This window comes from Periophthalmus magnuspinnatus, chromosome 1 (assembly GCF_009829125.3).
Source record: "Periophthalmus magnuspinnatus isolate fPerMag1 chromosome 1, fPerMag1.2.pri, whole genome shotgun sequence".
In the NCBI taxonomy this organism is placed as follows: Eukaryota; Metazoa; Chordata; class Actinopteri; order Gobiiformes; family Gobiidae; genus Periophthalmus; species Periophthalmus magnuspinnatus.
The window spans coordinates 34,534,214-34,547,479 of NC_047126.1; the positions used below are offsets into that span (position 1 = coordinate 34,534,214).

The window sequence follows — 13,266 nt, forward strand, 5'->3', positions numbered from 1 at the left end:
TGAGTAACAGAGTTTCAGACAGAGCAGTGCCACAGCTTCAGGGACGTTGATGACAGCTGCACAGTATCAACTGCATTTTCATATTTACGCATGTTTTCCTCCGTTAGGTTGTTTAAGTTTGTATTTTATTTATTTTATTATATCAGGAAGTCCTACTGAAATTGCATCACATTTCCAAGAGTCCTCAGTACACAGTTAAAACATACAACATTTACAATTAATAAAATGCATAGGAAAATGTATATTAAAATATTTCCTGAAGGTGTGGTCTTCGAGGCTTCAGTTAAATCAGGTACATAAGAAAGCATAAGAAAGATACAGTGTGTTTGCATTCACCTAAGGGAGTTGCACAGTTTAGTTTGAGTTTATGAGAGTGTTCGATAATTGAGGGGCATAAAAGATAAAACCAGTATTCCTTTGCTCTGTGTAGATTTGTGGGACTGCTATGGTCACTCTCCTGAGACCTGGTTTGGCAACAAGGAGAATTTTAATCTATTTATCAACTGCATTTAAGTTTGAAGGTTAGCAGGCATAGGCTGGCGTTGGTGCAGAGGGGCAAACATCCACACCTGCCTGACCAATTTCACACACTAAAGTCATCAGCTTAGTCACAGCTCTGCACATCGAGACGCTAATTACAAACTCAGAGACTCTTAACTCAGTTGCTGTTCTGAGAGTCAATGAACAAACCGCCGCTACTATGTAGTTAGAACGTGATCTGAGAGCCACTGCATGAGCTGCCATTACTGTAGGTGAATGTTGTTAGGACATGATTGGAGCCTGGCGTGTATTTATTTGTGCTGCAAATGGCTCAGTTGGTCAGTCTCGAGATAAAACGTTATTGGTAGAGCGGTCAGATCCACAGAAAACTTGACACAGTCTTATCTCATACACAAGACTATTGTATTGTTTCTATATTGTCCCACATATTTTAAAATGTTCACCACACTGCCCTCTAGTGTGCTTTTTTATTTATTTATTTTTTTACATTTTAAGTTGAGCCAATATTTAAGCAGGAAAGTACCACCATTTGCAACAGTACTGGCCACGAGGGAATCGTTAACACAACCCATAGACATTTAATTCAAAAGAGACATTTAGAGACAATAAAAGATGAATGATTGCATCTGCAGATTTTTCATAATGGAGACAGTGGTACGGGATCACAGCTGTATGTTTGCATAGATGTTATTTCCTCCCAAATAGTTACCATCTGTATCAGATCATTATCTCGTTGAATTACAGACAAGAAACTGTTCAAGTATCTGTGTCTGTACTGTTTTATGTAAATATAATAAACACACAGACTCCAGCCTCTGCTTTTAACCTTTAGACTCTTTCACTCAGCGCTTACTTTCATAGCAGGAAATGAGTTTAAACCCATCACTGTTCACTCAATGAAAAAGGAGAGAGGGATAGAGAAAAGAAGAAAGGAGGGGAGAAGAGAGAAAGAGGAGAGGAGGAGAAAGGAAGAAGAGAAGAGGTGGAGAAGAAGTTTTAATCCAAGATCTCATGATTGTCTCCATCACAAAAACTGAACAGTGGAGAGAAGGAGGGACTAGGAAGGGAGAGGAGGCAAGAGTGAGGGAGAGGAGGAGAGAGAAAGAGGAGAGGAAGGAAGAGGAGTAGACAGAGAGTAGGGAGAAGGAGAGAGGGGGAGGAGAGGAGGAAGAGAAGAGGCAGAGAAGAACTTTTAATCCAGGATCTCATGATTGTGTCCGTCTAAAACCTGGCCGCTCTAGAAGTGAAATGGAAGAAAAAGCTTTTGGTTATTTTACTTCCCCAAAATGTAATCCATCTGAAGGACATGTCAAACTGGACAAAGCCACTGCAGCACTTTAATAATGTGGAGATAAACATTTATAATCACATCTGCTCCTGTTTTTATCTTTTAAATGGACCTGTGCAGATGTTTGGGTTGTCTGTTTTTGTTTGTATTGTTCTGTATTTGAACAGAACTCATGAAACAGAGTGTGGTCTGTCATTTCATTGTCCTATGTGTTGGGGTCTTGTGTTGATACAGGAGCGATGAGGAAACTCTGCAGAAGAACAACGCTCTGAAGCAGGTGCGTGAGCTTCAGGCCCAGCTGGCCGAGGTGCAGGAGGATCTCGAGTCTGAGAAACTGTGTCGAAGCAAAGCCGAGAAACTGAAGAGAGACCTGAGCGAGGAACTGGAGGCTCTGAAGACCGAGCTGGAGGACACACTAGACACTACAGCCACACAGCAAGAGCTCAGGTCAGAGGTCAACCACAGGCTGGTCACCTTAAACAGTGCTGGAAAGTAACTCAATACATGTACCGAGAATACTACTCAGAATACTAATTTTGAGTATATATATATGGTACAGTTACTCTTTCATTTGGTGGTATTCAGATTACATTTACTTTTCTAAAATCAAACGAGTACATAGTGGTATTTGATCACATAATTTTGGGTTCAAATTGCATAAACTCAGTGAGTTGTGGTGAGTCAATGAGTAATTTTAACTTCCATAATTTGTGACATGAAACACAGAACAGTGAAACAAACATAAAAAGCTGTTTTTAATCCTGTGTTGCATCTTTACTCTATACTTAAAATACAAGTCTATGTAAAAGTATTCAGAACACAGTACTTCTATTGGACCATATAACAGAACACTTTACATAATACATTTTACTGCAGTATTCAGTATTCTGTAACTAAACACATTTTAAAAGTATTCTTCCATCTCTGACGATACCACATTTTAAAATAATTTTTCAGAGGACATATTCTTAGTGCATGTATTCAGTTACTTCCTGCCACACATCACAGCCATTTATCTGTTGTAACTGTGAAAGGCATCTGCTCATATCATTCAGTTTAACTCTAACCCATAGACTGTATATATAAATGGACATAGCTAACTTGCTAGTCACCGCATTCCAAATAGAGAGCGATCATGGATGCACTTCTGGCTCCATCAACTCTGGCTCCAATTCAATTTACATTGAAAACTGTGTCACTTCTCTCTGTAACTGCTGCTGTCAGACTCATCATTTTTAAAATGTTCGTATTAACCCTCTCTACATGATCCTTAGGTTTTTATTTCACTATTGTGTGTGTAAATCAGAATATGAACATTAATATCAGACAAATCAGGTGCCTTCTTTCATCGAGGTCGCCCCATCTAGCGTTAGCAACAGGTTTGACTGACAGCAGTGCGGGCTGAAGGGCGTTACCTTCAACAGCTTTGCTCCGGATTGGCTCTTTGGTTGCCATGATACTTGTGGTCCAAAACCCAAATATGGAGCTGGGCTCCAAATTGGCCCCTATAACTGCTAGCCTCGATGAGCTTCATCTGACTGGAGTCGACCGCTGTGGGTGACGTCACGCTCACTTGGTTCACTTCTTTAAATGGTTTATGATTTAACCCAGAGTCACCTCAGATTAACAGTGTTTAGTAATAACCCATTTGTCTTATTCCCATCCATCCATGTTTTGTTTTGACACAATCTTTCAGTAAAGCCACTCCTCCTCAGTATTGCTCATGGGAACTCTTCACATACAAGAATACAGACTAACCTTGTGTTTTTGTATATACACGAACAATCAACAATCAAAGGTTTGGACACACCCTCTCACTCAATGTTTTTTTTTTCTTTATTTTTACTACTTTCTGCATTTTATACACACACTGAACACACCAAATGAAGTAAGATATATGGAATTATGAAGTAAAGAATAAAAGTTTATTTGAAAATATGTATTAAAGCGTGGCTACTTTGAGGATTTTGTTTGTCTTCTTTGTGTACCTAAAATGTACATGGTAGTAAAATTGAAAAAAAAAAAAAATTGAAAGAGAGGGCGTGTCCAGATTTCTGACCGTTCGCATATCTTTCTACATCTACAGGACGAAGCGTGAGCAGGAGGTGGCCGAACTGAAGAAGGCCATTGAAGAAGAGACAAAGAATCATGAGGCTCAGATCCTGGACATGAGGCAGAGACACGGCGTGGCTCTGGAGGAACTGTCAGAGCAGCTGGAACAGGCCAAGAGGGTGAGTCCGCATTTTCACCAGTTTACTGCACAATGTATCGCTGAAGTAGAGCCGAGCCAAATGAGGGAAAAGAGGCATGATTTTTTTCCTCCATAATGATCTTTCTCGGCTTGCAATTCTTCCATATATTGAAAACATAGACGGGTGGACTTACGGCTCTGATTCCCAAAGTGGGGTCTGCGGTGTCTTGGGGGCCTCAGACGTAAAGCAGGGGGGGCCCAAAGGTTATTCACAAAATAAACATAACAGAAATTTGTTTGAAATAAAGTTAACGTAAGATATTAGTTTAAATTGACTACTTTATAATAGTATTAACCCTACAAGTGTGGCACACACAGGCAGAGACACACACTGAGAGACAGAGACACACAGACACACACACAGAGGCACACAGAGATACACAGAGGCACACAGAGATACACAGAAACAGGGGCACACACAGAGACACATACAGAGACATATACAGAAGCACACAGACACACACACAGGCAGATACACACAGAAGCATAGAGAGAGGCACACACAGAGAGACACAAACACAAACGGAGAAACACACAGAGAAGCAGAGCCCTACGCAAAAGTATTCACTAACTCAATAATCGATATTAAGTCCTTAATTTGTCTTGTTTTGTCTTTGTTAAGTTTAGTTTTTAAAAACAGTCGCCTTTATTAAAAGATTTTCTGTAATTTTGATATCACAGTTCTATTTTCCAATATCGTGTAGCTCAAATATTAGCAGAAAATACTTCATACAAATGCTGTGTATGCATTACAGTTCAAAGCCAACCTGGAGAAAAACAAACAGAGCCTGGAGAGCGAGAACAAAGAGCTGTCGTCAGAGGTGAGGAGTCTGGCTCAGGCCAAAACCGAGTCAGAACATCGCAGGAAGAGACTTGAGACACAGGTTCAGGAGTTCATGAGCCGCGCCACTGAGGCTGAGATGGCCAAAGGAGAGCTGTCCGAACGATCACACAAACTACAGGTACTGGCTTACACTGTGGAATCTCATTCAAACTCTCGAACGCTGACTCAGGGTGTTGTCCATAGATGGAGTTGGACAACGTGTCTTCCTTGTTAGAAGAAGCAGAGAAGAAGGGCATCAAGCTGACTAAGGATGTGGAGAGTCTGGAGAGCCAGTTACAAGACACACAGGTGGATTTATGAAATGATCTGAACATTTGTGTTTGTCGCACCGCTCCTTCAGATATGTTAATTCAAAATAATATTAGTCAAGTAGAAGTACAAAGTAGGGGTCCAAGAAATAACTCGAGTAAGAGGAAAAAAGCATTTGGGAAAAGGACTAATAACGTCTGATTTATGATTTAAATTGAAGGAAAATATGAAATAATGAACAAAATCTGGTATTTTCAAAGCTAGCATATTGGCGCTAATATGTTGACGCTAGAATGTTGGCACTCACATGTTAGTGCTAGCATAATTTTACTGTCAAAAATTATATGTAGCTTTATGTTGGTAACATGTTGACGCTAACATGTTGATGCTACCATGTTGATGCTACCATGCTGTTGCTAACATAATTTCACTCAAACATTAACCATAGCATTATAACTCATGTCCAATGTTATATTTTCTCAAGTGCTATTTTGTTCTGTGGTTGTAACTGTTCAGGAGTTACTCAAAGAGGAAACCCGTCAGAAGTTGAACCTGAGCAGCCGCATCCGTCAGCTGGAGGAGGACAAGAACAGCCTGCTGGAGCAGCAAGAAGAAGAGGAGGAGTCAAGACGGAATGCAGAGAAACAACTGCAGGCAGTGCAAGCTCAGGTACAACTAGGCCTGTCACAATAGCGCCACCCCTGATTTGCAATAACTGTGGACTTCAGGGTCACTTAAGCTTACACTAAATTTTTTTATTTTAAAACTTTATGAACGGGGGGATCTGTTTGTAGATGATGTGATTGCATAACTTTAAAACCCTTGAAACGTCCTGGAAAATTATTTTGAGAAGTGTGGGAACCTTGAGTTATTATTACAAATGCTATGGGCCAAGGACTTCTTCAGGGGTATCCTATTTTCTGTGTAATCCCTCAGTCATCCAGGTCTGATCCATAGTAAAAGAAAAAATCAACTCTGTCAACTAGACAAAAAGTTTTAGAGTGAAGACGTATGGCTGCTCATCCAAGCGGCTTCTTCAGTTCTGCTCAGATTACTGCTGGACACTGCCTTATATCTGACTCCTGCACCTTTATGTCCAGTTGACAGATTTGAATTTTTATTTTGCTATTGATAAATTGTATTTTCTTAACTGAATGTGCTTAATATTTAATGTCTTTACTGTATTTTGAAATAAAGAAAACTAAGCTAAGATATGTAAAGAGGAAGTACAGCTCTCCAGTTATACATTTTAACACTGTTTTTCAGCTGTGTGAGTCCAAGAAGAGGCTGGACAGTGACACGTCTGTGATGGAGGCCCTGGAGGAGGCCAAGAGGAGGCTGCAGAGGGATCTGGAGCTGTCCCTGCAGTGTGTGGAGGAGAAGAACATGGCCATGGACAAACTAGAGAAGACCAAGTGCAGACTTCAGCAGGAGCTGGAGGACCTCATGATCAGCGTGGAGCAACAGAGACAGGTGGCATCCAACCTGGAGAAGAAGCAGAAGAAGTTTGACCAGGTACACAGCTGAAGACTGTACAAATGTCTTTACTAGTGCTGTTATCTGAACAAGGTTTACACTTTCACACTGATTAGTTGCTGGCTGAAGAGAAGACAATCTCCGCTCGTTATGCAGAGGAACGTGATCGTGCCGAGGCAGAGGCCAGAGACAAAGAGACCAAACTCTTGTCTTTGGCCAAAGCTCTGGAGGACATGACAGAGGCCAAAGAGGAACTGGAGAGGTCCAACAAACAGCTGCGTGTCGAAATGGAGGATCTGATGAGCTCCAAGGACGACGTGGGCAAAAATGTAAGTCTAGTTTTCTGGCCTTATCCTGATGATGTTCTCACTATCGAGAAGAAGAATCATGTGATTGACTGTTAAGGTGCACGAGCTGGAGAAGTCAAAGCGCACGTTGGAGCAGCAGCTGGAGGAGATGAGGACTCAGCTGGAGGAGCTGGAGGACGAGCTGCAGGCCACAGAGGACGCCAAGCTGCGTCTGGAGGTGAACATGCAGGCCATGAAGGCCCAGTGCGACAGAGAGATACAGAACAAAGAGGAGCAGGGAGAGGAGAAGAGGAGGACACTGCTCAAACAGGTATGACTGAAGGCACAGGGGGAATTTCTTTACATTTAACCACTTTTAAAACTATATTTAAGTATTTTTAAAACTTGACTAGGTGCGAGAGATGGAGGCAGAGCTAGAGGATGAGAGGAAACAGAAGACTATGGCTGTCGCCACCAAGAAGAAGCTGGAGATGGACCTGAGCGATGTGGAGGGGCAGATTGAAGCTGCCAACAAGGGCCGAGACGAGGCTGTCAAACAGCTGCGAAGGTTACAGGTACTGCTTCATGTTCTTTTTATAATGTGTGTTTGAATATTTGTAACTGAGAGAATAAACCTTTGATCTGAATTGTATTTAAACTGATTTCTTGTTTAGGCTCAGATGAAGGATTACCAACGCGAGCTGGAAGAGGCCCGAGCCTCCAGAGACGAGATCTTCACTCAGTCGAAGGAAAACGAGAAGAAGCTCAAAGGCCTTGAAGCTGAAGTCCTGCAGCTGCAGGAGGTAAAGTTCACAGCTCAAAGTAAAAAAACAAATACAAACAAACACAAACAAACACTCTGAGACGGTGCGTTTACTGTCTCTCCTGTGTAGGACTTTGCAGCATCAGAGCGAGCACGGCGTCATGCTGAGCAGGAGAGGGACGAGCTGGCTGATGAGATCTCCAACAGCGTCTCTGGAAAGTCTGTCATTCATTTGACTTTATATTTGATATTCTGTTTATGTTCAGAGCTCACAATGTGTTTGTCTCAGGTCATCTCTGCTGGATGACAAGAGGAGGCTGGAGGCCCGCATCTCTCAACTGGAGGAGGAGCTGGAAGAAGAACAGGGCAACATGGAGCTGGTCAATGATCGCCTGAAGAAGAGCAGCCTTCAGGTGAGTGTGAAACGGCAGCAGCTTTAATGTGTCTCTGAACACCTTCTCTCCGTGTGACCTGTGTGTCTTGTCCTCTGAACACCCTCTCTCCATGTGACCTGTGTGTCATGTAGGTGGACACTCTGACCAGTGAACTGACCACAGAGCGCAGTGCTGCACAAAAAGCAGAAAACGCCAGACAGCAACTGGAGCGCCACAACAAGGTCCCGAGCATAAAATAAAACTGAAACAAACTTAATCTTGAAAAGGCTTAAGCATTATTTCTCATCCATTAGGAGCTAAAAGCCAAGTTGGCAGAGCAGGAGGGCTCTGTGAAGGCCAAGTTTAAGGCCTCCATCACAGCTCTAGAGGCGAAGATCCTGCAGATGGAGGAGCAGCTGGAGCAGGAGGCAAAGTGCGTCTTGGATGAAGCACATTATCTTTTTATTATTATAGATTTAACCCATTTATTTTTATCAATGATCCTTTTATCAATCCATCTTCACTTTGCAGAGAAAGAGCAGCTGCCAACAAAGTGGTGCGCCGGACGGAGAAGAAGCTGAAGGAGGTGATGCTGCAGGTGGAGGACGAACGCCGCCATGCCGACCAGTTCAAAGAGCAGGTAAGACTCACCCTGTCCACATGGTGACGATATTCTGACACATGATCTCGCCCTGTCCACACAGAGGCGATGTTCTGACGTTTGACCTTGCCTTGTGCACACAGAGGCGATGTTCTGACACCTGACCTCGCCCTGTCCACACGGAGGCAATGTTCTGACGTCTGACCTTGCCCTGACCACCTGACGATGTTCTGGCGATGTTCTGACGACTGTATGTTTCAGATGGAGAAGGCCAATGCTCGCATGAAGCAGCTGAAGAGGCAGTTGGAGGAAGCCGAGGAGGAGGCAAGTCGAGCCAATGCATCGAGGAGGAAACTCCAGAGAGAACTTGATGACGCCACAGAGGCCAGCGAGGGCCTCACACGAGAGGTCAACACACTCAAGAACAGACTGAGGTGACCACTGCCCTCCATCATCATGTCCATCACTTTGATTTCACACTCCAGAAGTCAATACAGAACATGTAAAACACTGGTGGAAGAAATACTTAATTCTGTTTTTATGTAAAAGTAGATACTGGAGAAAAAAAACCCTCAAGTAAAAATATCACAGGAAATTTACTTAAGTAAAAGTATTCCAGGACCCATTTAAAAATGTACCTAAAGAGTTAAAAGTAAAAGTATTTCACTCAGGTTTTGAGTCTTATAAAGCTTCAAATGTGGTGATTTTGTGGAGTAGAAAGCGGAGTAGAATGTACAGACTGCGCTCAAATGTACTGAAGTAAAAGTAAAAAGTATACACTGTAAAGTGTGCTTAAGTAAAGTATAGATACCTCACATGTATACTCAAGTACAGTACTTTACTACTTTTATTTTGTAGTAAAGTACATTTGTAGTTTTGTAGTAAACATTTCCTCCAGTGCCTCCAGAGGTCAGCTGTACCTGATCCTGCTCTGCTAAGGCATTATTAACTTTTATTATTTCATTTAGTGAGTCCTTCATACATTTACTTACAAAGTTTCAGATCACAATGGGGACATTATTCTGCACAAACCGGTCCATCCATTATATGAAACCTGCAGCTTCTTGAATTTACTGTAACTGCACCACAGGGGGCAGTATAGAGCAGGTTGCTGTAAGCTTTGAACAGTGATTTTCACATTCCTTGTACACATATGAAACATTAGCTTGTGCCTGGAGTTTGGTCAGAAGTACTCTTACCTCTCTCCTTTTGTGCTCCAGACGAGGGGGTGCGGCCAGCACCTTCTCCTCCTCGAGCCGCTCAGGCCGCCGTAACCTCAACCTGGATGGAGCGTCTGGGGACATGTCCGACGACGACGCCGACAGCCGCGCCAGTGACTTCAATGACACACAACCCACTAATGCTAATGAGTAATGCCCCTGTGTGGCCACATCCTTCTCCGTCATTCCTGACCAGACCTGCTTCACTAAACCCCGGCACAGCTCTGACTCTGCTGTTTATGTTCTGGACACTGCATCGAAAACCACTGCCCCTTGGACCACGAGCAGCGGGGCAAAAATACACTTGGCACTGCCTTAGTACTGGCATCATGTCCTCCCTCCTCCATCGGGTATCGATTTATCCACTCAGCTTGTTGAGAAATATACATAGGTACCAAGTGCTTTTACATTAAACTCCAGTATGTGGCATTTGTGGCGTTGTGCGAACTGGACATGCAGGAGATGTATCTGAACAAAACAGAGATTTGAATGTTTAAGCCATTCCTTACGGGACAGGCCAGCATCATTCATCTCAAAACACGTCACAACCTGGTCCACGTTCATCTCAAAACACGCCTCAAACTGGTCCACATGTATTTGAAAACACACCCCAAACTGATCCGTGTTCATCTCAAAACTCGCCCCAGACTGGTCCCTGTTCATCTCAAAGCACACCCCAAGCTGGTCCACCTTCATTTCAAAACTCACTCCAAACTGATTTGCATTTATCTCAAAACACACCCCAAGCTGGTCCATGCCCATCTCAAAACTCGCCACGAACTGATCCGAGTTCATTTTAGAACACGACCCAAACTGGTCCATGTTCGTCTAAAAACACACCCCAAACTGGTCCACGTTCATCTCAAAACACACCCCAAAACTCACCCTAAACTGGTCCAGTCTCATCTCAAAACTCGGCCAAAACTGGTCTCTGTTCATCTCAAAACACGCCCCAAACTGATCCGCGTTCATCTCAAAACTCACCCCAGATTGGAGCTTGCTCTAAAGAGCTTGCTTGCTGAGGCCTCTTCCAAACATCTCAAAGTGACGAACATCTCAACGTCTGGACTGAAGTTTTTTAACTGTGAAAAGAGGATTTTTATCTTCTGTTGCTTCATCTCAATTTGCCGCAAACGAATGTCTTGAATGTGAATGGAAAGTCTCACTCTGTATTAACCCTTTTGTATTGACACTAGTGTTTATGAAAATGCTGAGAATGACTCTGACTGTGTCAGACTGCGTCAGATTAGGTCAGACTGGGTCAGTCTGATTCAATCTGGGTCACACTGGGTCAGACTGGGTCAGAAGTCCAGCAGCACACGCTCTGTTCCTTGTGTACTCTCACTAGAGCTTGGCCCTGTTCACTTATAAAAGCTGATAAACACTATTCTCAGCCATCATGTCTCCTGCTTAGCCCCAGTGTTTTATTTCTTTTTTTACATTTATGCTAAGAAACAACAGTCACCAAGTTTTTTTTGTTGTTTTTTTTTGCTTTTCCACAGTATGGCATTAAACTGTATTTTTCTATTAAAGGCATAGACTTTATATATAAATGGACATAGCTAACCTGCTAGCTGCTACGTTCCAAAGGAAGTGATCATGGGCACACGTCCAGCTCCATCGACTCTGGCTCCGATTCACGTTACGTTGGAAAACATATTACATTCAACAGCTTCGCTCCTTATTGGCTCTTTGGTTGCTATGACACTCATGGCTAGAGTTCCAAATATGGAACTCTGCTCCAAATTGGCCCCTACAACTGCTTGCCTTGGTGAGCTTCATTTGGAGCTGAACGTCACACTCAGTCACTTCTTCAAACAGTCTGTGGTTAGAGGTGTCCTAATGCTAAAAAATACAACCTTGAAAAACAAAACAGACCGATGTGTTTATTAATGCCATAGTGTAGAACTTTCCAGTCAGTACAAATAAACATCACCATGGAAACAAGCAGGTTTCAGACCCTCCACCAGTAAAAAGTTCCATAGTGCGCCTTTAAATAGAGGCTTTGGAGTTTGTTTTAGGAGAAAGATTGTGGCCGCACGGTGGCATGAAATTGGACAATGATAAAAAGCACTTAGTTTTCAAAGGTTGTATTTTAGGCTGTGTCCGAATATCAACACCGTCTCATACAGGGGGTTCTATTTAGTGTCCACGCCAGTTTTAGTGGTGTCTGAATGTCCAATTGGTGAAAAAGTAGCGCATTCATAATTTCCCACGATGCACCTTGAAAAGTAGTGGGCATCAGTGGTCAGTAGACTGGTCAATATAGACCATGATGCATTAGGAGAGTCATACAGGTCTGTAACTGGACACAACATGACTGAATGAAGCAGCTAGGATCAATAGTGAGATAAACCAGAGCTTCTGATTGTGAATAAAACCCACTTAAATAAACCACTGCTGTGTAAAGTTGCTAGTGTTAGCCGTTTTAGCTTGAGTTGTTAACAGAGCGATAATTTTAGCATCTCAGACAAAAACTATAAAATAAAATCCAGTCAGTTTACATGAGATCCAGTTTGACATAAACGTGTAAGATTATTCTTAGTCCATAAAGACTTGAGTCAGTCCAATTTGATCAGTATTTATGACACAAATCAACTTTTATAAGAGTTTAGACTTTAGACTTTTTTACCCAGAGCCAGACTCACATGACCTGAGTCTTATGACCCAAGTGTACTGAGCTGTGTGGAGTGAGGGATCAGGGGCTGGGGGAGACATTCAGACACAGCCTTAGTGTTTTAAGTTGTTTTGTTACATTTTTTTGTTCAGAATTTGCCCCAAACCCAACCATTACTTTTATGTTTGACCACTCCTCTCCTGGTACAAAGGAGAAGGATGGACATCTAAGCCCCATTGCAAAGTAACACATTATGTTTCTTTGACATGCCTTAGACACTCAAGAAGAACATAAAGTGGGCCGAGATCTCCTCCAAACAAACTCATGAATAAAACAACAGTAATAATAATAACTCAAGTACCTACACGTTTTTGTATTTTTCTCTGTGTGAGTCATATCAAACCCGCTACTGACACTTTAGAATATTTGAGTGTTTAGGTCAAAATCACGATAATATAGTGTTATAATGAACTACACAGGAAACTGCTCTGCTCCTTATTTCCTCAGCAGTTGCACTTTTGAAAATATGTACATTTCATATATACCTTTGCCCCCAGGCCCCGCCCACAGTCAGGTCTGTCATTAGATTATATTGGCTGATGTCGATCTGGTTTCATTTGGTTTGAAGCTTTAATACCGACAGTAGATAAACAAGTTTAATTTATCCCAATCCAAACACGTCTCCAGTTTTTCTTGTACACCTGTATTTCTAGACGCAACTTGTTTTTTTTGTAAAAGAAAATAAAGCATATTCATGGTATTTGCTTCACTCGTTGAACTAAGTGTCGTCATTAA

General features: G+C 42.3%; 1 protein-coding gene across 1 annotated transcript in view; it reads left to right on the plus strand.

Annotated features, from left to right (window-relative positions):
• LOC117392904 (myosin-10-like) overlaps positions 1-13,240 on the plus strand; it is a 79,721-nt gene extending 66,481 nt beyond the window's left edge. Inside the window, exons 28-44 of the mRNA XM_055224654.1 lie at positions 2,024-2,236; positions 3,876-4,020; positions 4,796-5,002; positions 5,068-5,172; positions 5,650-5,802; positions 6,400-6,648; positions 6,726-6,938; positions 7,015-7,227; positions 7,310-7,471; positions 7,571-7,699; positions 7,790-7,878; positions 7,949-8,072; positions 8,186-8,275; positions 8,348-8,466; positions 8,565-8,673; positions 8,896-9,068; positions 9,855-13,240. Of these exons, the coding sequence (XP_055080629.1) occupies positions 2,024-2,236; positions 3,876-4,020; positions 4,796-5,002; positions 5,068-5,172; positions 5,650-5,802; positions 6,400-6,648; positions 6,726-6,938; positions 7,015-7,227; positions 7,310-7,471; positions 7,571-7,699; positions 7,790-7,878; positions 7,949-8,072; positions 8,186-8,275; positions 8,348-8,466; positions 8,565-8,673; positions 8,896-9,068; positions 9,855-10,008 (2,647 nt within the window). The 3' untranslated portion in view covers positions 10,009-13,240. The remainder of the gene's footprint in view (positions 1-2,023; positions 2,237-3,875; positions 4,021-4,795; positions 5,003-5,067; positions 5,173-5,649; positions 5,803-6,399; positions 6,649-6,725; positions 6,939-7,014; positions 7,228-7,309; positions 7,472-7,570; positions 7,700-7,789; positions 7,879-7,948; positions 8,073-8,185; positions 8,276-8,347; positions 8,467-8,564; positions 8,674-8,895; positions 9,069-9,854) is intronic.
• Positions 13,241-13,266: the final 26 nt, after the last annotated feature.